Source organism: Cynocephalus volans, chromosome X (genome assembly GCF_027409185.1).
Source record: "Cynocephalus volans isolate mCynVol1 chromosome X, mCynVol1.pri, whole genome shotgun sequence".
Classification (NCBI taxonomy): Eukaryota; Metazoa; Chordata; class Mammalia; order Dermoptera; family Cynocephalidae; genus Cynocephalus; species Cynocephalus volans.
This window is the reverse complement of record NC_084478.1, coordinates 41,653,779-41,677,306: the sequence shown is the minus strand read 5'-3', so window position 1 is coordinate 41,677,306 and position 23,528 is coordinate 41,653,779. Positions and strand designations below refer to the sequence as shown.

General features: G+C 34.1%; 1 protein-coding gene across 2 annotated transcripts in view; it reads left to right on the top strand.

The window, feature by feature from the left end:
* TAB3 (TGF-beta activated kinase 1 (MAP3K7) binding protein 3) overlaps positions 1-22,939 on the top strand; it is a 57,825-nt gene extending 34,886 nt beyond the window's left edge. For both annotated transcript variants that reach the window (XM_063084123.1, XM_063084125.1), the window contains exons 7-10: positions 4,424-4,517; positions 7,740-7,823; positions 14,409-14,510; positions 19,018-22,939. In XM_063084123.1, the coding sequence (XP_062940193.1) occupies positions 4,424-4,517; positions 7,740-7,823; positions 14,409-14,510; positions 19,018-19,166 (429 nt within the window). In that variant the 3' untranslated portion in view covers positions 19,167-22,939. The remainder of the gene's footprint in view (positions 1-4,423; positions 4,518-7,739; positions 7,824-14,408; positions 14,511-19,017) is intronic.
* The last annotated feature ends 589 nt before the right edge of the window (positions 22,940-23,528 follow it).

The window sequence follows — 23,528 nt, the reverse complement described above, 5'->3', positions numbered from 1 at the left end:
AGGCAGAGAGGATAGGGGAAAGCATTTTAGAAGGGAAAAGAACGTGAGGTAACAAAGGCTTGAAGTCAAGACAGGCTGACTTTCAGGAGGCAGTAAATACAGTTCTCTGGCTTAAGCCTGAGATTGCTGATGAGTTAACAGAGGTTAATATGCATAGGTAGAGTGGGGCTTAGACATAGATTGAGGTGTTTGAACTTTATTCTGCTGGTAACAGAATCAGTGGAAGTTTTTGAAAAAGATTCTTGAGAAACAGACATATTCAATAATTTAATGAAATTGTTTCTAATATTAATTATATTTCTCAGTTTAGTCAATATTAGAAGTGAGAAGAGAGAGTTTTAATTATTTAGAATACTTGGAAAATTACAAAGCTATCTTTAACTGAAAAGTGATATTAATGTAAATCAAATTTCTGCCTAATTTTCTCCATTTGAAATCTTAATTGAATCCTCTGATTGCGGAAGATATTGAGGGATGTAACCTGTATGGAAATCTACCAATGGTGATTGAGCAATTTGGAGTCTTTTAGGTGCCTGCAGAGCATAAACCAATTTTCTTAGCATAGAAGTCATTTTCTTTAAAATAACCATATTAGCCTTGTTTAAAAACTACTTGCTGTGTGATAATCCCTGCTAAATAAAACCCTACTGATTTTTTTTTTTATTGGAAGTAGAGAACTGTCTAATATAGCATGGATTAGTGCTTCAACACCCCCCCCCCCCCCCCCCGCCAGATTTTAGCTCAGAGCTTTTATTGATGAGTCTTCTTTAGAAAGGAAAAAAAGAGAAGCTGGTGAAACTGCTCCCCTTGGCTGTAATTTATTTTTTACTTTCTGTTATATAGAATTTCAGAGGTACATAAAATAGGCAGAATAGTATAATGAACCCTTGTGTAGCTATCCCCCAGCTTCAGAAATTGGTAGTCCATGTGGGTGATAATATTCGAAAGATAAGAAATTTGAGTGTGATTTCCGTGTGTTTCTGCCACCAGGCCTAGAGGTAAATGGAGGACAGTTGGGGGTGCATGGCTGAGGGACAGCTGTACATGGTGGTTAAGACAGTGAGTGGGCTTTCAAGTCAGGTGTGAGTTTAAATCCTCCTTCTGCTACTTGGGTCACTCCTATATCCTTGGATAAGTAACCTTCTCTGTGCTTGTTTTCTTATCTATAAAATGTGTTGGGTAAAGTACCCATCTTATGAGAGTTTTGTTAGGATTATATAAGATAATATATGTTAAGCAGTTTACACAATGCCCAACAAATAGTAAGTGTTCTTATAAAATAAATGCTGGCTGCAGAATACTGGAAAATTTTGCTTGAGATATGTACACAAATCTGAAACATTTCGCAAAACTTTGATTTTCTTTTAACTTTAGGAACATGCATAACATAAGGGTATACTTATGTAGGAAATTAATCAAGAAATAAATCATTTAGTCAGAATTCCCTTTTTCTTCATTGAGGCTCATCTGAGGAACCATGACGTAGTGGAAGGAGCAACCACATGGGTTTGGGAGTCAGAATAGCTCTGGCATCATTTGCTATATCTAATTTAGCTGCATTTGGTTTTCCTTATCTATAAAATGGAATTATAACAAGTATATTGTAATATTGTTGTCAAGATGAAATATATAATGGACCTGGCATGGAGTAGGTGCTCAGTGAATGCCTATCCTTAACATTGTCCCACTCGCGTGTAGAAATACCCAATAGAGAATTGACTTTTTTGCTACTAAGCACATATTGCTACTTTCAAGTTTTCCAACAGATTAATTTTTTATCAAGCAGTGTATTAAAAAATTGGTTAGAAAGGTGCTTGTCAAATGAGACTGGAATGCACATTTGTGACCAGCTATAGGTGTGGCTGCACAAACTTAGGGTAGCAGTGAAATAATCTTTTTTTAAGAGCAGATGTGTGAAATGCGTGATGGTGTCGTTTCCTTCAATCTGCTATTTACAAAGCATTATATTAAATGCCACAGAAGATGTCATCTCTTAAGGAGATCTGTAATGTGAAAAGATGTATGCATATCTGTCTATGAATCTATATGTATTTGTGTATGTGAGAGAGAGAAAAGATATGTAAGACAGTAAATCATAAGTGTTGACCAGCTAAAATGGTATTAACAATATTATCTACTTTCAGAGTTCTGAGACAGAAATGTTAGCTTTTTGCAAATAGGGTTCAAAGATGAGGCAGTTTCATGGAGGAGGGGGAAATTTAAGTTTTACCTTGAAGGATAAATAAGATTTTAATAAGCAGAAAGCTTCAAGTTGCCCTCTCCCTCAAGTTATTTCCCCCCATTTATCCTGTTCTAACTGGGTTTTGGACTGCCCCACAGCTTTGAGTTCCAGATGCATAATTGGGGCCAAGCCACCAAAGAACATCAGTGGTCTTTGATGTTGGACTCTGAGACAACTTTTTAAAGTGCCAAAACAGTTGACTTAAGGTATTTCTGCTGCTTTTTTAAAAAAGTTTAACATTTTTCATTTTGAAAAGTTAAAAACATCCTGTTATCTTACAGACAACTTCTAAATTGTACATAGCCAATCTTGAAACCCCTCCTCCATGAAAACACAGTGTACTTTTGACAAATGGCATAACTTTTCAGAAACAGCTTTTTTCCCTGAATTTAATCAGAAGCTATGAAAAAGGACATAGAAGTCTTACAGATAAACCCTTATTTTAGTGAGTTCTAGTGGTTGTACTGTCTTTGGAAATGAGCCTATTGACAAGAGTGGTTTTTTTGTTTTGTTATAAGCAAATGTGCAGTAGCCTCTTGACTATAAAGTGTATTATAATATTTCCATACTTAGTTACAAAGCTTCATTGTTCAGGGCCACCGTGGCTGAAACATCTCCACCCCACCCCCACCCGCACTGCCCCAATATAGGAAGGATCAGCCCCTTTCAGGTACTTGACTTTCCCGATATGATCCTACAAGGAAAAGAATGGGTTCTTTCACATGTTCCTAGGAAGATAGCATCACTCTTTGGTGCCCTTAACTAAGTGCTTTGTCTTTAATGTAAATATTCAAGTATGTGTTTTGAACTATTTTAGTATTGCCTGGTAGGCAAACTGTAAACTTACACACTAATGTCACACAATTTGCCCATAGTAATGAGGAAAGAGAGGCAATCTCTAATAAATATTTCTAAGTGCCTTTTTTTTTTCCTCTAGTGTTCTAAGGGATTGTAGCTCTTATTATATTCTGCCTTTTTTAACACTTATTTTAAGCTTTTGATGCCTGCTGATTTAGTAGGTTCCCAGTTATTCTGATAATACCTCCTAACAGCATAAGATCTTGCATTTTTGTGAATTAAGATATTCTTTCTGCTCATTTTTTATCACTGTTATATTAACATATTTAGCTTTTAGCAAAATACATGTTTTTGACAGAATAGGATTTGTTCTATTTTCCTATAGTAGCAGATATTTAATTTCTTTCTTTATATAATTGAAATCACCCTAGTAATTGAGTTAGTATCTGGGCTGTGCTAAAAGCTTCAGTACCCATGCCACTAGATTCTAAACCCTGACTTTATGTTTTACTGTACATATATACGTAAATAGTAAAGAAATTAAGAATGTCATGGAAAGTAAATGAGTCCATAAAGCTTTATTTATCTGAAGATTAGGACTCTTCATATTTCAGTGCTTCATATGTGCCCCAAAAAGCCTGAGGAGTGGTTGGCAGAGGAAAGCAAAGTTGGAGAAAAAAAAGTTTATTTGTTCCTGAAATTTTCATGTACTAGATTAATTGCTTCCTTTGATCTAAGAAAGACAAAAAGATTTCTGTATGAATTTATATAGAAGACTTTTATATAAATCCTGGCTTTACCAACTACTAGCTTTATAACTTTGGGAAAACTATATATCTTCTCTGTGTCTGAGTTTTTTTCATCCATGAATTGGGCATTATATTAATACCTACCCTAAAGGATTGTTTAGATGAAGGAATGAGAGAATTCTGATAAACACAGTGCCTGACATTTAGTAAGCACTGATTAAAATTAGTACTGTTATAATTTTTACTAGGCTGGACAAGACTAAAATCATGGACATTGCTTGTTTAAAAAGGTTGATTCTTACAGTTTCCCTTATAATGAAAACATAGAAATAAAATATTCTCAGTGCTCTGTGATTAACATAGTAGTATCTGGTATGATAGAACACAGTCCAGTATTGTAGCCCACCACTTTGTATGTAGATTTTGTGTATACATGGCCATTTTGATGTCCCCATTTTACCTTACTATTCCTTTAAAAATGTACACATAGGACTTCTTAAACATGCCCTCTTATGGACTAAGGCAGTATTCTTGGTAATACCCAATCGGAACGATTAACATGAAACGGAGTTCTTAAATGTTGGGCTTGATAATGACTTTCCCACAATTGCTATTTTGGGTCCTTTCTTACTAGCCTGAGGAAATGACAAGATTGAGAAGCATGAACAGACAACTCCAGATAAATGTTGACTGTACACTGAAAGAAGTTGACCTCCTTCAATCTAGAGGTATAGACTTGATTATTTGGTAAACCATAAGTAATAGTATGGTATTTTAAGCTGCTTAAATAGCAATAATTTTGGTTTTGTAGATTTAAGAGACAGTTTTTATCCATTATAAGATTATAATCCTCGTAGAGATCCCGTACCCCGTGAAAATGGATCAGATTTGGGGGATCAAAAAATAGTTTTACTTTGGCAGTTTCATCATTAAGTTCTTATCCTTTAGACTGTTCTGTGTTGTTATTTTGCATTTATCCTCTTTTAGTCATTTACTGTGAATATTTTATAAATTGATGTGTTTTTATAATTCTAAAACTTTGTAGAATTTATATTATGTGATAGTCATCTAAAATATCTGTAAAAAATAGGGAACCTGAATTAGAATATCAGATTTCTCAGTTTTAAAATAAACTCTATATGCCATTTTTTATATGTTATTTTATGGGAAAACATTCAACTATAATCATAGTTTTAGTTTTTTGGATTTCTTACAGAAATATACTACAGTAGAAGCTCTCTTAACTGACTTCCACTTACCCAGCTCACCAGATTAAAGTTGGTTTTCATTTCCTCTGGAAAATATACGGACTGATGTCTACAGCTGCTGCACACTCTTGACTAGTAGGCTCCGTTCTGGCATGCCCATATACTATTGCTCCCACTGGTTAAATTGTCTGCTTACCAAGAGTCGATTGTGTCCCCAAACCTGTTTATGCCAGTTACCATATTTCTGCAGAACGAATGCAGGAGAAAGCTGCTCTTTCTATAAAACCAAAGGCAAATGTTTTTTTTTGACTCAAAGGCAAATCACTAAAAAGATAGGAACTGTGAAGTAGATATGGGTGAAAACAACCAAAAAAGGTTGAGAGGAAAAATCATAAATATCTAAAAGGATTCTCTATTCAAATTGCTTTATAAGTGTTTTAGTATCTTTTTTGCTCCATTCTGAAGTAACCAAAACAAAAAATTAAAGATCAGGGTTCAGCAAACTAGGGCCTGCTGCCTGTTTTCATAAACAAAAGTTTTAGTGGAATGATAGCCACACCCATGTGTTTACCAATTGCTTCTGACTGCTTGTGAGCTTCAACAGCACAGTTGAGTGCTTGCAACAGAGATTGTATTACAGGTCCACAGAGTCTAAAATATTTATTATCTGGCCCTTGACAGAAAAAGTTTGCCCACCCCTACCTGCTTTAGGTCATCACGGGTATGGTTTATGTAAGAAAGACAACCTGGAACTTCAGTCAACAGGCACATAAAGAAAAAGGTCTCTGTCTAACGTTAAAATATTGCTATATTCATGTTTGTTACATTAAAGTTGACATGTATAATTTTTCTTAACAATTCTATGTTTTAATCAGTCTTTTCTCCACCCCCCACACTTAACTGTTATTAATTATGGCAGCTAAGAGAGCTTCTACAGTATCTATAATAAAATATTCCTTTGTCATTTTTAGGCAAGATTAAACAGTAAAGGCAGGTGAACCCAAAAGATACAGAACTGTCTGAAGAGTAGGCAGAAGCAAATTTGAATGTGAAAGTTGAACAGTATAGTCAGGAACCCTTCAAGTTATTTTCAGAAGCCTAGTCACTCTATAGCCTACTAGTGTTAAGCAGTGAAAGAATTGCTATGCATAATGTGGGGTTATACAGACTATTGCTACTATATTATAGAAGATTGCATCGATTTTTTTACTCGTGTGATTTTTGAAGCAAAACAAGGAACACTAACTCAAACATTTGGTTAGGATATTTATAGTAAACCATATGGAATCTAGAAATTAGAACATCAGTTGTAACTTAATTAAAGGAATACGTATGTAGCATCTTAAAGCATAAAAAGATCCAATTAATATGTCAAATAGCATTGTGGCTTTTATGAGCTACCACAGGAATTGTTTTCAGAAAATTGTCTTAAAATAGCAGATCCAACTGGATAAAACATTTGTAATAGGACCTGCAAGGGAAACCACTATTGGGGTTTTATAAACGAAGAGCTGTGTTTGGGGTCTGCATTGGGCAGTGACCTTACAGTGAGCTTTTTGGTACTTAAACATTTCTAAATCTCTTTTCATAAGGTGTCCAAATATATCCACTTTATACTAAATTCTATTCTTCCACACTCTAGAAAACTTTCAATAATAAGTGTCCTATCTAAACTTTTGAGCTAGAGAAGTAATCTAAACATTTTTTGGCAGTGGGGAGGAAGGGAGCATTTAGACTAGATGCAAGTCAGTGCATGATTTGATAAAATGCAGCTTTATTGTTGGTTTTAGTAAGGAAAACTTTTGTTGGGGAAAAAATTAGGTCTAGAAATTCAGTAGACTTAAACTATCAGTACCATACAGAATCTTCTGCAAATAAGCACAGGTACAGTTATAAAGCATAACTGGAATTGGTTAGAACAAACACAGTACAGTGATAGGTTCACAGAGGTGAAGGTAGGACCCAAAACTAGCAGTGGATCAAAACTGACCTTGGAGGAGTCACAGCAAGAGATGTGGCTGAAATACAGAGACTAGATTAAGGAGTCAGCATTTTAAGAGAGGTGACTGACGATTGTGCATGACAAAATTCTCAGGGATTGCTCTATTCTGAAATTGGCACCATATCACCTTTTATCATTGATAAATCTGTAGGCAATATTTAATTTAACATTTCGGATTCTGCTTTTCTTGAGAATAGGAATCCATGAGCTGCTGATGTTATTTCACATTTATCCAGGTTACTTAGATAATAGAACTTGATTAGTCTTTATAAATTTATATATTTATCTCTAACAGTTGAATTTATAATAATAAAATTTCAAGGTAAATTATGAAAGACATGAAAGCAGGCTTTCACTATTTAAGTCTTCTTTCTCATGGTTTGTTTGTTAAAATCAAAACAAGCAGAAATAGAAAATAGTTCAGCCATCCTTTTGTTTCTCCTTCATTTACCTCCCCAAATGCCCGACATGCCTAAGGAGACTAGCCTTACAGTTAGAGAAATATTCCTTCAGGTAATACATTGTATATAAACACTGGTGTGGTGGTGTTCTTGAGTCTTTTCTCACGGTGATAAAGAAAACAATTTTAGTGGGAGGAGGGTAGGATAATACTTATATAAAGAATTTTGAAACCTTGGAAAAGTTTCCCTTCTTCATGTTTTACTTACATATTTTATTTTTAAAAGTCAGATAACAGGAGAAAGAGTTCTAAATGTCTGGTGATTTTACTTTCTTTATAGGAAACTTTGATCCAAAAGCCATGAATAATTTTTATGACAACATAGAACCTGGCCCAGTTGTACCACCCAAGCCATCTAAAAAAGGTAAGTAGAGAAATGTCACAAACATCGTAGAAATAAATATCAAAATTCTTTGGGAGTTCACATATATATCTGAAGACATTTCCATTAAAGATACTCATTAACTTGGTCAGCATAAACAAAGTTACCATATTGATGTTTACTGTGGCAATAATGAAATGTCCCCAAACTTTAATTTTTAAAAAACACTTAAAATTAATAACTTCTAGAATTATTGTTAGAGGTAATTAAATGAGACATATAATTTATTTTTTTTAAATTCAAAACAGTATATTATATAGTTAACATTATAAATTTACTCAGTACTGTAAAATTTATGATACTAATAGATAATTCTCATAAAATAATTAGGATTTTAAAGGTCTAATGTTAGAATAGAAAGTCACATCTGCAGTAGATCTAAGGATATTTTCAGGCAACAAAAGAATTTTTGTGTACTCAAAAGGTGACTATAACAATTAGACAGGGATTAGGTGTTTTCTTATCAAGGACAAAATTAATTCTACACAGTCAAAGTTTGGAAGAATCACTTTTGGATAATTGTTAAATAGAAATGATTTCATTTAAAGGTATCAAATCTGTTCTTATTTTTATGTACCAAATGCTTAGTTGGCATTTCTGTATCTTAAAAATTAATTTCAATTAAATTTAAACATTGAATCATTGAATGTAGATTAATTTTTTCTGTCCCTTTCTTATTAATAGTCCATGTTGTTTTAGAATTGTAGTTCTCAAGACTGAAGTATGCATTTCATATTTTAGTCCTTTGTGCTTTAAGCAACTCAAGATAGATTGATCATGAAGTCATACAGATAGTAAAGAATGCTTTATTTAAAAAATTATTTGCAGTTTAACATTTTAAAATCTCATGAAACTTATTTTTAATTAGGGTATGTATAAATTATATCTAAATAATGATATCTGACCTAATTACTTAAATTTGGGTTGAGTAGTTTTTCATGTATATTAAGCTCAATAGAGTGTTCTTATATAGGTTGCAGTGCAGTATCTGTTCATCTTTTTATTGTTTAATAGGACCATGGATGTTTCATCTGATCAGCACTTAAAATAGCTTACTGATTTCTAAAAATGGTTCAAAGAAGAATCTTAGTGGATGACTGCCAAGTACCAGATTTGGCACTGTGGCAACATTATATGCTGAAAGTTGCTGGGTTGTATATATATCATTGATCACTTTAGCTTTGGGGGCTCATAAAATATGAGTCTTTAACCTTGATTTTGGCTGATTGTCTACTAAGGAAGTATCACCTACTGGTAATTCAACAGGTGACCTTCAGTTAATTGATTCAAGGGCTGTCATGGAGGAATTGCCCTACTTAAGGAAGTGCATTGAAAAGTTGTTACCCTGAACAGAGGACCGAGTTGATGAGAAATGGTGGACAATATGTCCACCATGAGCCACATTATTAGCTTAAACTCTCAGGTGTGGTCTGAGGGGCCCATCATAAATAACAAAGACACTGCTATTACTTGGGAAATGTCAAGGTTTTAGAAGTTATCTCCCAGGAGCCAAGGACAAAGCCAGACCTCTCTTTGGGCAAGGCCAAATTCTTTACTGTGCGATAGTTAAAGCAGCGCTTAGAAAGAAACTTATAGCTTTAAATGCCCATATAAGATAGGAAGATCTGAAATCAATGACCTAAAATTCTACCTTAAGAAGTGAGAAAAGAACAAAGTAAAAACAAAGTAGAAGAAAGGAAAGATAAATCAGTGAGATAGAAGACAGAAATAACAGAAAGTTAACAAAACCAAAAGTTGGATCTTTGAAAAGATTTAAAAAAATCAAATTCCAAGATAGACTGATCTAGAAGAAAAGGAATAAAAATTACCACAGTTAGTAATGAAAGATGGGTTATTCGTTAAAACAATGATAATGATAATAAGAGAATGTGATGAACTTTATGTCAATAAACTTGACACCTTAGATAAAATGGACAAATTTTTTGAAAAATATAACCTACCAAAACTAAAAATAAGATGAAATAGGAAATGTTAATAGCTATATATATTTATTTAAGAAATTGAATCCATTATCAAGAATTTTCCCACAAAGAAAACTTCAGACCCAGATTGTTTGACTGGTGGGTGAATTCTGTCAAACATTTAAGAAAGAAAGAATGCCAATCTTAACTTACACAAACTTTGAGAAAATAGAGGAGGAAATGCTTCCCATCTTTTTTTTTTTTTTTTTTGTAACAGTTTTTTTTTCCCCTAAAGACTTTATTTTTTTTTTACAGTAGTTTTAGGTTCATAGCAAAATTGAGAAGATAGAGATTTCTCATATACCCCTTACCCACCCCCACACACATGCCTAGTCTCCCCCATTATCAGTATTCCACATCAATATCCCTCATGAACATAAAAGCAAAAAAAATCCTTAATAAAATATTCACAATATATAAGAAAGATAATACATCATGACCAAATTGAGGTTAGCTTAGGCATGCAATGTTGTTATAACACTAAAAAATCAACCAGTGTAATTTACCATATTAACAACGTAAAGGAGAAAAAGCATATGATCATTTCACTAGATGCAGGAAAAGCATGTGACAAAATTCAGCAGAAATTCTTGCAAAAATTCTTAGCAAATTAAAAACAGAAAGAAACTCCTTTAGTCTCATAAAGGGCATCTTTGAAAAACTCTCAGCTACCATCATTACTTAAATAGTGAAATACTGAGTGCACTAAGATTGGGAACAAGGGAAGGTTGTTTATTCTCATCACTTCTATTCAAAGTTGTACCCGGAGTTTCTAGCCCATGCAATAAGTTGAGGGAAAAAATGCATAAAGATTAGAAAGGAAGAAATAAAGCTGTACATACTACAGATTAAATTATTTGCAAAAAAAAAAAAAAAAAATCCTGAGGATACTGAAAACAACTGTTAGAACTAAGAAGTGAATTTGACAAGGTCCCAGGATGCAAGGTAACTAGTAAACAGTTGGAAAATGAAATTAAAAAGTTAATTCCAATTACAGTATGATCAGAAACCACATAACACTTAGGAATAAGTTTAACCAGAGATGTGTACATTGAAAACTACAAAACATTGCCAAGAGAAATTAAAGAAGACCCAAATAAATGGAGCGATATACTTTGTTCATGATTGAATCAGTATTGTTGAGGTAAATATTCTTCCAAGATTGATATGTACGAGGGTACTTAAAAAGTTCATGGAAAGGTTTGTATTGTCCTTTAATTCGATTTTCCACAAACTTTTTGAAGTATCCACGCAGATACAGTGCCAATTATAACCCCACTATGCTTTTTTTTTCTTTTTTAATTAACAAAGTGATTCTGAAATTGATTTGGAAATGCGGAAGATCTATAATATCTAAAATAAGAGAATATTATTTTCTGTTAAAGCTTATAATTAATATTAAAATAGATAAGTCTTGAAAGAGAGCAAAATTGGAAGTCTGAGGCTAACCAACTTTAGGACTTACTATAAAGCTCCATTTATCACAGTGTGGTACTGACATAGGAATAAAGAAATAGAACACTGGGACAGAATACAGAGCCTAGATATAGACCCTCACTCACACTGTCAGCTGACTTTTTGACAAAAGCACCAAAGCAACCAGTGCAGTCTTTTCAACAAGTGGGGCCAGAAGAATTGGATAGTCAGGTTAAAAAAACAGAAATTTTGATTTTTACCACACATCATACACAAAAATCTGAGATAGGTCATACATCTAAGTGTACTAGCTAAACTATAAGGTTTCCGGATCAAAACAGAATATCTTTGCAACTTAGGTGTAGATAAAGGTTTTTAGGCAGGACATGGGAAGCAATACAAAGAAAAACAATTGATAGATTAGCCTTCATTGAAACTCAACACTTCTGCTTATCAAGAGACACTATTAAGAAAATGAAAAGGCAGGCCACAGACTGGGAGAAAATATTTGCAAAATATGTATCTGATAAAGGACTGGTATCCAGAATATATAAAGAACTTCTGTAACACAATAATAAAAAGACAAAGAACCCAATAAAAAGGGACAAAACATTTGAGCTAAACAAAGGAATATATATGAAAGACTATTACAAAAGAAATGAAAAGAAAAGTACTTCAGGTACTGTGATGGATGTGTTGCCAGGAGTCCATGTAGTCAGAGTTGTAGTTTTGTAGTAGTGGTGATGTTAGTGTTGTTAATATGTCATTCTGCCTTCTCTCTTTGGGACCAACACAATGTATTCAAGGTGAGAGGTTCCTGTTTGGTATCCTCCTCAACTAGGAATTGTGCAAGGCTTACATTTAATATTTCATGATGTGATCTCATTAATAGCAAGCTTCATCTGTCTCTCTACAAGTACATTTATAACAAAAAGGCTCTTTTCTATGGCTCATTTAATTCAAACAAAATTTGCTAAAGCTGATATTGGATTGTCCTTTAGAGTTAGTTGTAATGAGATTCTAGTCACAATCAATTTCTTAAATATGTATTGAATGCTCAATGTGTAGATTGATTACATAGATAAATGCTTGCTGTTACAAAGGGAACATGTGACTCCTACCCCAAGCAGTTTATACTCTGCATGTACCCAGTTTTAATAAAAAGTAGACTTCTAGAAAGTCATCTAAATCAACATCTTTACTATAAATGAATTTGTATTTTAGAAATTTAGTTGAGCTTTAATTATATAATAATACATTAGATATTGCTGGTAAGAGTATTACTGTTAAATACCACATAATTTTTTTATTTTTTTCAAGTCAGGATAACTAGTATACTTATCATTATACAGTGTAATCGATTTTCATGGCCTTTTACAAATCCCTGCCTGGCCCTCCTCCCTCTCCCGCTTCCCCACGCCCGGGAACCTCAGCTCTGCTCGCTCCTCTTAAAAAGTTCAACATGTTGTTGTGGTTGTTTATCTTTTTTTTTCTTTTTTTATTTATTTGTTTACCAAATAGTTTTTAAACCTTTTTTACCTTTTTCTGTTAAAGCTTATAATTAATAGAACTTGATTAAATTCTATAATTTTTGAGGAAGCCTTTAAATCACACATTTATAAAAACTATTTAGTTTTCCCTATGAAGACAAATTTGTTTTTTGTTAAGTACTTGCAGATTCTCATTTCGGTTTTTTAAACTAAATCAGCCTTTTCTAAAAGTACTCTAGTTTAGTGCAGATTGGCTTGCAATACCACTCAAATTAACAACAACAACAAAAAGTAAAAGGTAGTAATAGGTAAATAACTGGTAGAATTAGTTATTGGTTCAAATAAATGTCTTGGAGTTATTACAGATATATGCTAGAAATCCAAGCAGAATATAGAAGTTTATCTGAGTAATAAGTATGATAATTAGAGAGAAAATGAGGAGAGAGACAAAGAAACAGAAAAGACAGGACAGAGAGAAAGGGAGACGGAGAGACCTTTTTTGGATTGGACTTTGTAGTCAAGCAATACAGTGTGTGTGTGAGCCTCTCAGGTGACTCAGAAAGTCTCCCCAACCCCTCACTGGTAACTCACACAGTGGCAAGAGCAATGACTTTGGTGTCCCATGCCCTGAGTGCTGGTCCTGGTTATCTTGGCCTCCTGACCTTGTTCCGATCTTATCTTACACCACAGAGAGATGATCCGTCCAAATGCTTACCTGTGTATTTTACACGGTTGTTGTAAGAGTCAGTGAGGTGAGGTATGTGACACTATAAAAGTGCTTTGGAGCCTAAGGAGACATCTACTTTGCTTTTGTTTACTCTGATAATGGAGTGTTTAAGTGCCTAAGCCCCTTGCTTAGGATTCTGGAGCAGTAATTTCCAAAGGTGTGTTGTACTTGGAGACTGCATATGGGCTCAGAACTGATTAGAAAATGCAAGATCTTTCTTTGGTTCTTAAGGGCAAATAGTATGAAGTCTGCCGTATTTTATTTTTACTTAATACAAAGGGTTGCTTACTAGTAACCTATAAATTCATAGAAACAATATTCTAGCAAGAAATCAGGATGCCTGCACTTATGTCTGTGTTGCAAATTCTTGTCTACTGGGCTTCTGCACGTGTAGGTATTTGGAATTCATGAAATGATTTGGGAGCACACGTTTGTCAGTACATAGTGTTATTTTGAGTTGGTTCTGATTTTTCAGGTACTGCTACTTTTATTCTTTAATTGTAAAATTCTGTACTTTCATCATCATTATTATAATGGTCAGCTTTGTATGGATAGTATATTTTCAGCCCATGCTTTTCTAATAACTGTTGCTCAATCAAAGAATTGCTTAAGTATAATCTCCCAAATTTTGCTTTCACCTTGACATTTAATTGCTTTCACTGAGTTTGTACCCCTAATCTACTAAAAAGTGGTAAACAGGTGAAATATGGCATTTGTTCCAAGCTGTTGGAGAGGATGGAAAAAGTTGTAAGAGCCACAGCTCTGTATAGGTTGCAAAGGCAGTATTAAATATGACCCTTGCCCTCACAGGAGAACTAAAGGTACCATGAAGTAATAAGAAGGGTAAACACACTCAGCTGTGTGGTTTGCATGAGAGATCCTTGTGTGCTTGATCACTCTTGCTAATGAATGACTTGATCTTTTCTTACTGACTTTGCTTCTTGTTATGCAGACTCCTCAGACCCCTGCACAATTGAGAGAAAAGCCCGAAGAATTAGTGTGACCTCCAAAGTACAGGCAGATGTCCATGACACCCAGGCAGCAGCTGCAGATGGTTTGTACTTGTGTGTCCAGAATTTGTGCAGAATGTCTGAAGACACATGTTAACCCATGTGGAGTTATCATGAGTAAAACCAGACCTTTATTTTTTGCTTTAAAAAATTGCCTATACTGAGTTTCTAAGGCTGTGCTGTCCAATAGGAATATAATGTGAGCCACATATATAATTTAAAATTTTATATTTTATACTAAATCTTTGAAATCTGGTGTATATTTTACATTCACAGCACATCTCAATTTGAACTGACAACATTTCAAATGCTCAGTAGCCACATGTTGCCAGTGGCCACCATATTGGCCAGATCAGCTCTTACTTCCCCTTAATGTGCAGAGAATATAGCTAGGTGGAAAAGATCTCATCCTCAGAACAAAGAAGCAGCAGGAAACTACCTTATACTTTATAAAGTTAAAAAACAAACACTTCCTCCTTTACCAATAGCATATTTCTCGTTTTTTTGAAAATTAACTACTTTTATATGAATTTTTCATTTATCTTTGAAACTTATGTAGAAGATATTTAGAATTTATAAAAATTTTAGTTGCATCCTTTTGAGCAATTTGTCTTCTGCATTCTCATTACTATATAATAGAAGCAATATGGATTAAACTGACAAGTTGTTTATTTGTGATATTTATGAGACTTTATTTTTATGGAGATTTAGCCTACTATAACTAATCCATTTTAAAAAATTAATATTAAAGGAGAAACCTGCTCACTTCAGTTATTTGTATATAAATATTCTTGCTCTTTTGAGTTTCTTTTTATTTTCCATAAGGTCTAAAATATTTTAACTCTTTAAAATACGCCATAAAAGAGAAAAAATTACACTCCTATAAATCAAACATGAACAGATATCTAAAATGCCTTTTGGGTTTTAGATGCTTCTATTTATTTAAATAGTACTTCTCCATGATAAAATAAGCACTTTCTTTTTTTAGGACCAAAAATAATTCTAATTTAAATGCTTTTTAAATATATTTTTTGGTAAGTTACTTCAGAGTGATATATTATTCCAAATTTAAATTGTTGTGGTACTAAATAGTTAAGAGAGTCCCCATGTATCCTGGATTGGTTAGGTTAAAAGAGGTTTTTCAGTTACTTATGTAGTTTAGAAAAAAGAGGAGTTTGGAAAACCTTTTCATATTAAACATTTGTACTGCCACAACCTAAAATTGGAGACTACCTTTGGAATTAACATAGAAAGACAGAATGTAACTGCTGAAGAGTTTAATATATTAAAATTTCTCACTCTGTAATAAATACTTCATGAAATAAAAAGTCACTTGTATTAGAAAAGGATAAAATTGAGTTTTTAGAGCTTGTCTTTTAAAAACCAACAGCAGTAGTAAGATATGATTTTTTAAGTGTTAGGTTTTCAGGCAAATTGTTCTTTTAATACTATTATGAGAGAAGACCTTTTCTGAAAATGGCATAGTAAACATTTTTCTTCTAACAGAAGGCTTTAATGTGTGCTTTTTATTCCTCCATATGAGACAAAAAAGAAAACTGTATTAAATTTATGTGTTTTGGAGTCATGAGCCAAAAGACAAGGTGGTTGATAATGGCAGTCAGAAGCAACAGATGAAGCAAGAGAAACAAGCTCATCTCCTGTTTATAGTCATAGGAATAGGCTGAAGAACCCAGTAATTTTCTGTTGTATTGTAAGGCTAAGATCACCTTCCTGATTGAGGCTGAACCTTTTCATACGTTGGGGTAAGGTTGAGGGTCTAAAACTCAGTTCTCTTTACCTCTTGGGGAAGGTTCACACCAGCCATGAAAGACAAATTGATGAACTATAAGTCAGCTAATTAATTTCCAGTGGAAGATAATGCTTAACCCAAAATAATAAATGACAAAGCTTTCCCTGATCTCGATCTTTTTTGTTACTTATTTAGAAAGGTTGCTTACCTTAGATCTTAACCTCATTTTCAGTTCATAGAGAGGGTTTCTAATTTTTATAGATAGATTATCCCAGCCTCCTGGCCTTGCCCCAGTTTCCAGGGTGAATTCCATGTAAAGAACTTTAGCCTTCTATTCACGGACTCCACTCTCAATAGAGACTGTTCTAAAAGGCATACTTACAAATTAACTCTAGAAGCGAACAGCCTTTTTGAGCACAAGGCCAGAGAGAATGAGAACCTAAGAGGAACACAAGACAAGTTTGACTTTTTTTATAAAATCCCAGGGACCAACATGAGGATGCCAGCATTTAATATTGCCCAGTATAGACAATTTTTTAAACTACTATATAAAGGACATTTTAATGCCAAAAAGGTAGGAAAGAATCTGAGAATAAAAGACAGTCTTTTATGTTGAATGGATTTGGTTTTAAGAAAAACTAACCGTACAGTCTTTCTCTTTCTCTTTTTACTATTCTGGGAAAAACTGTTATGAACTGTCACTGCCATTTATGAACCACTTATGAACCACCGGTATAAAACACATGCATATTGTAGAGCTTAGGGTCTCATGGAAGAAGGCACACATTTAGTCAGATGGATTATTTTATTTTATTGGCAGCTGGCCGGTATAGAGATCCAAACCTTTGACCTTGATGTTATCAGCTCTATGCTCTTAACCAAGTGGGCTAACCGGCCAGCCCAGTCAGATGTTTAATACAGTATGGATAGTACTATAGAGAGGAAAAGTCAAAGTAGGCTGAAGTTGTCAGGGAAAACTTGTGGAAGAGACAGAATTAATTTAACATGCAATAAAACATTTCTCGTTTTTTAAATTTGGCTGGAATAAAGCATAACTGTCTACTGTCTATGGGTAATGAACTAGGAAGGCAATGTATTCTGAAGTTTATTTTTAATATACATACGTGGGGTACAACGTTGATTTTCAGTAATTGTGTAGAATGTGTGGTGGTTAGATCAGTATAGTTAGCTTATTTGCTTATTCGTGATTATAATACGCAAGCAATCATTTTTTGTAGCCGTTGACCAATTCCTCATCAGCCCCCCCTTTTCCACTTCTAGTTTTCTGAAAGTTCAACATATTACTGTGATTGTTACTTCTTTCTTTCTTTCTTTCTCTCTCTCTCTCTCTGTCTCTCTCTCTGTCTCTCTGTCTCTCTTTATTGTTCATTTGTTTATGTATGGATTCAGCTCCTGGTTATGAGTGAGAACATGCGGTATTTCTCTTTCTCTACCTGGGTTGGTTCACTTAGGATAATTTTCTCCAAGCTCATCCATGTTGTTGCAAATGGTAGAATTTCATTCTTTTGTATGGCTGAGTAGTATTCCATAGTGTATATATTCCACAATTTCCTTAACCAGTCATCCATCGATGGTCATTTAGGTTGGTTCCATCACCTAGCTATTGTAAATAAAGCTGCAGTAACCATGGGAGTGCAGGTGTCCCTTCGACCTTATGTTTTCCAATCCTCTGGATATATCCCCAGTAGTGGGATTGCTGGATCATATGGTAGTTCTATCTGTAGTTGTTTAAGGAACCTCCATACTGTTCTCCTTAATGGCTGTACTGATTTACAGTTCCACTAACAGTGCTGGAGGGTTCTGCTCTCTCCACATCCTTGCTAGCATTTGTTATTCTCCTTTTTTATAATAGCCAGTCTGATTGGGGTGAGGTGATATCTCAGAGTGGTTTTGAGTTGCATTTCCCTGATGATGTTGAACATTGTTTCATATACCTGCTGGCCATTTGTATGTCTTCCTTTGAGAAATGTCTATTCAGCTCCTTTGCCCATTTTTAAATTGGATTATTTGGTTTTTTGCTGTAAAGTTGTCTGAGCTCTTTGTATATTCTGGATATTAATCCCTTGTCAGATGCATATTTTGCAGATATTTTCTACCATTCTGTAGGATGTCTTTTTACTCTATTGATTGATTCCTTTGCTGTGTAGAAGCTTTTTAGTTTGATATAATCCCATTTGTTTGTTTTTTCTTTTGTTGCCTATGCTTTTGGGGTGTTATTGATAAAGTCATTGCCCAGTCCTAAATCCTGGAGCATTTCCCCTGTGTTTTTTTCTAGTAGTTTTAAAGATGCAGGCCTTATATTTAGGTCTCTAATCCATTTTGAGTTGATTTTGGTATATTGTGAAAGGTTTGGATCAAGTTTCATTCTTCTACAAATGGGTATCCAGTTTTCCCAGCACCATTTATTAAAGAGGAAGTCTTTTCCCCAATGTACGTTCTTGCTGCCTTTGTCAAAGATCAGTTGGCTGTAAATATGTGGGTTGATTTCTGAGTTCTCTGTTCTGTTCCATTGGTCCATGTTATTCTGGACTTCTATCCGTCTTCTCCTTATAGCAGGAAGTAAACTGTTTAGAACAAAGTAGAATATATATTATAAATTTTCTGTTCAGTTATGCATTTCCAGTAGATATGTTTATCAATTGGCTTACACATTAGATATGGTAGAAAATTACCTCCCTTACTTTTTGTGGTAGTTTTTATTTCAGTTTGGATTATACTTAAACAAAATTTAATCTGTTTTTTTTTTCCCCTCTCTCTCCTTTAATCCTAACTTCCTTCAGAGCATCTAACTGGCACCAAACAAAGTCCTCGGACACATCCCCGAGATGAAGACTACGAAGGGGCTCCATGGAATTGTGACAGCTGCACCTTTCTCAATCACCCAGCACTAAATCGCTGTGAGCAGTGTGAGATGCCGCGGTACACTTGAAGTCAGAAGAGTTGGCACCAAGTTGAGAGTGAAACTTTGAGCACCCACCAGAAAAAAAGGAAACCTCGGGAATCTGTTCATCTGCCCAGCCTTTTCATTTCCGATTGCACAGGAGGAAAAGGAATGGCATTGTGGTCGCTGTGCTCATGAAAGGGAAAATGGGGAGGTGTTTTTTTTCCTTTCTCAACTCACTGCAGAGTGAGAGATAGAAAGGGATACTTGAAACTGGGAAAGGAATCACCCCTGAAAGAATGTGTGTAGATAAGTCAAGAGCTCTTCTGTGGAATCTCAATTGTTAAAGTTACTGCTGAATAGCCCTTATTTTTTAAACTAGAACTTTGAATCGTGGTATGAAATGTTACAGTTTATGCAGACAAACTGTGAATTCCCAGAGCAGACTTACATGGTCACAGCTCTCTGGAAAACCAAGGCTCCCCATGCTTCACCCAGAATATGATTTTCTTTTTGGACAAGATGATAAGGGTATTTGCAATTGCTGCTTTTTTCAGGGGTAAATTCAAACACATACATATACACAAACAAGATGTTTTAAAATGTGATTTGTAGCAGTCAGGAATTAGGCATATTATGCCCTTTGTTTGAAAGTACAATCAGAGGTGATAAGATCCCTTTGGCTTGTACAATGATTCATCAAGCTGTATCAACACTGGTAACTAAGACCTAATTATGCCACATAAGAGATATATTTTTTAAGTTACTGCATGCTTTTATTAGGCTATTCGTTTTAAAAATAACAAATAGGTCCTTATAAAGTATGATTTTATAAATGACATTCTTGTAAAACTGCGCTTTGCCAATAGCACAGTGAATGTATGCCAAATGTAAGTCCATTCCAAAATCCATTTGGAAATCTTGAGCTCAGCTGTGGTTCTTAAGAAATGTTTGCAGTCCATAGGGCCTTTTTTTTCCTCCCAATTTTGTTATGAATTCATAATGTTTACAGCACAGATAATACTTTGTGCCATATTCCTAATTTAGTTGGAAAAAAATCAATATTAGCTGTTCAGTAAAGATTTATGTGCACATATGTGAATAAACTAATGTGAGGGAAATTATAGTTGGCCAATATCATAAAGTTGCACACTGCATTATTTGGGGAGCAAGAGAAGGCTACTCAAGGAATATTATTAAAAGAAAGATAAATACAGAGGACTTTGAAACAAAGAACTTTTTAAATTGAACATAGCTGTATTCAGCGATCATATTGAGTTCATTCAGGCAGTTCAGGTAATATTAAAACACTCATTTATGAAACAGAACTTCAAGGTGTGGATAACTGAAGAGATGTAAAATCATGTGACTCATTAGGGTACATCACTGGACAATTAATAATAGCACATTTAATTAAGGTCTCTGCCATTGTTGAATTTTCTTCTTAGCTCAGTATTGGATTTTGGAATCTCCCCTCATTTTGGTGAATATAAACAGCAATAAAGTTGGTAGGTTTTCCCATCCTAAGGGATTTCACCTGAGGTTATAACCTTAGGAATATCCACTTTCTCATACTAGGTGCCCTCCTAAACAAACATATATACACACCCTTCATGCTGTCATTGTATTCTGATTTAACAGTAATCCATGGCAAACCTGGAAAAACAAGCTGCACTTAATAGCATAATGAAACCAAAGGCATGATAATTCATAATAATTTTCCATCAAAATCATAATTTCACACTCTAGCTTTGAAAACATTTTTTCTTATGTGGAAAATTCCCCAAAATATCTCCACTCGTCTCCCAAAGTAGGCATGGTAATGTAATTACCCTGATAAAACATCACTCGTACAACAGCTGTGGCAAAACTGTGAAAATAATGGTAAGAAAACAGGCTTAAAAGCATGGACCTAAAAACAGCATTCTTTAAAGGCTTTTGTAACACTGGTCTCTGTCTTCAATAACAGTCTAGCAATCCTACTGTTCTGTAATATGCCTTTGCCTTTGTATGGTTTCATATTTCTTTAGTAATGGTCAACCGAACTTGGTTTTCAGTAACAATTTAGGGGAAAAAATATATATACTGCTTGGTGTACTAGCTAAAAGGTTTACCAGTCTTCAGTGACGTGCTGAAGTAGTAGCAATTAACTTGGCAGTTGACAGTTGAGAATGAAAGTAGCATGTCTGAAAAGTCTGATGCTTTATTAAAACCATGTAGATGACTTTAAAACTATTGCATGAAAATACATCAAGGCTAATAAGCTGTTTTCATACAGTAGATGCGTGGTTTCAGTCCTTTGGTAATATATCTAGTCAATCATTGTTTTCACCTGCTAGGAAAAATGAGAAGACAGTGTATTTCATAGGCGTAGAGGGTGGGGTATGAGACATCAGAGATTGACTTTAAGGAAGTTTCGTACACATTAATTTTTAATTGCCTACAAGTTTCATATGCCAACATAGGCTGTATTCAGTTTTTAAAATGAGCAAAATGATTTGACACTGATAAATTTGATATATTGAACTGTGTCCCATATATAGACTGCTGCTTGCCTATGACCAGTTGGAACAAGAATTCACTAACCTTCCAAGGTGCCTATTCTAAAGTGTCTCCTAGTCAGATTGGTATGTACAGATAATTGGCATATAAGTGGCAGGATATAAATTGGATGATGCCTGGTTACTGAGGTGCCTATGCTCTTTGGATCAGTTGGTGTACTTCTTGTTTCTTGTAAGAGGTTTTCTTAAAATACGACTAGTTTCATGTATCTGGTAACATAGAACTGACTGTACATTTTACATTATTTCACTGTTTTATAAGCTGGGTTTTTAGAAAGCACGTTTGCCATTCTGTACATTGCCCCATAAATTTTGGAGTAGTTCCTAAAAGTTTATAATAGAGGAGCCAGAAACTTTCTAAGCATTGTAAAATGTTCTGAATTGATATTGACCTTGTTTGGGAGAGAGTAGAGTCAGGGGGTCTTAAGAAACAAAAGAAATGCATTGTAAAAATGTAGTTTTAGAAAAGATTAATGATGGTGGGGAAAATGTTGCTAATTTGTCTATTTCCCTGGAAGAAATGGGAAGTGTGATAAGCAGTTTAATTTTTAAGGAGCTGGTCTCAATTTTAGTACTTTTTAATTATTAAAAGAAATCAGTGTTTCCTTCAATTTTGTCGTTGCTTTGTCACAGGTATCTAGGGTTCATAACCAACTTTCTGTGGCAACTCAATTTTATATAGTCCTTTAAAAGGTTATTGTAATGTCTTTCTGGCAGTATAAATAAAAAGCAAGAATATAAGGCATAAAAGAATCATCCTTTAAAAATATCAATGATGTATCCTGGAATGTGAAGACGTCCCTTTATAGTTAAAAATTGAATTATTTTAATATTGTAACATTGTTAGACCTTGAATGAGTCCTTGTTACAGTGTGTGTCTGTATATCTGTAAAGAAAAATGACAATTGAAATGTTACATTAAAAAATCAGAATAAATTGGGCACTGTCTGTGTTGCACCACTACTGTATCTTTTTGAATGAATTAACAGTATTTTCCTATTGTAAAAGTTAATTCTGAGGATGTTTTCACATTCACCAGACATGATTTTTTTCTGTATTATTTGCATCCCCAAATATTTAATACAAGTAGATTTTGCATGGCTTGGGCATTCAGAGATTAATAGAAATGATTACTCAATTTAAATTTCTAAAGCCATGAAAAGTTGCTTTGAGACTGAACAATTCAGAATTCTTATTTATAATGGCACCCAATGTCCAATGTTTCTTTTCTGTAAAAGAATTGATCAGTTTCTTCATTAAAGCAGCAAGAACTTATTAAATCTTGTAAATACCATGTCTCTTTTAGATTTCTGTGTATGCTGTGAATTTTCATTTTGAGATGAAATTGTACAAAGGCATTTTAAAAGGCTATGCATGCATCGTACCTCCAAACAGTACATATTCGGAAAGTCAAAGATTCCTGCAAAATAAATTAATAAACTAAAACAAACACTACATTCTGCATCTTTTCTGTGTAGTTAGAAGTAATTTAGAGCATCAAACTAGTTCTAGTTCTGACTCTTGCTCTGGACTGAAATATGCTCTTTCACAAACCTAATCATTCATTACATTTCTCTTTATTAGAACATGTAATGTTAGATTCGGGGTAAATATTAAGTGCACATTAAGTCTAATTTGAAAATTTGATAAAAGTATGAGGTTTTATATAAAAGTTGGAAATGTTAGGAACTTACATTTGTTATTTCACTTTAATATGTCATTTACAAAAGTATGAGTAATTTTTAAAATCTTTGTTATTTATAGCTAGTTTTTCAAAAGTAAAATAATCACAGTCCATGACACTCATCTTGCTAGGGTCTGTAGTTAACCTACCCAACTCTTGCACAGA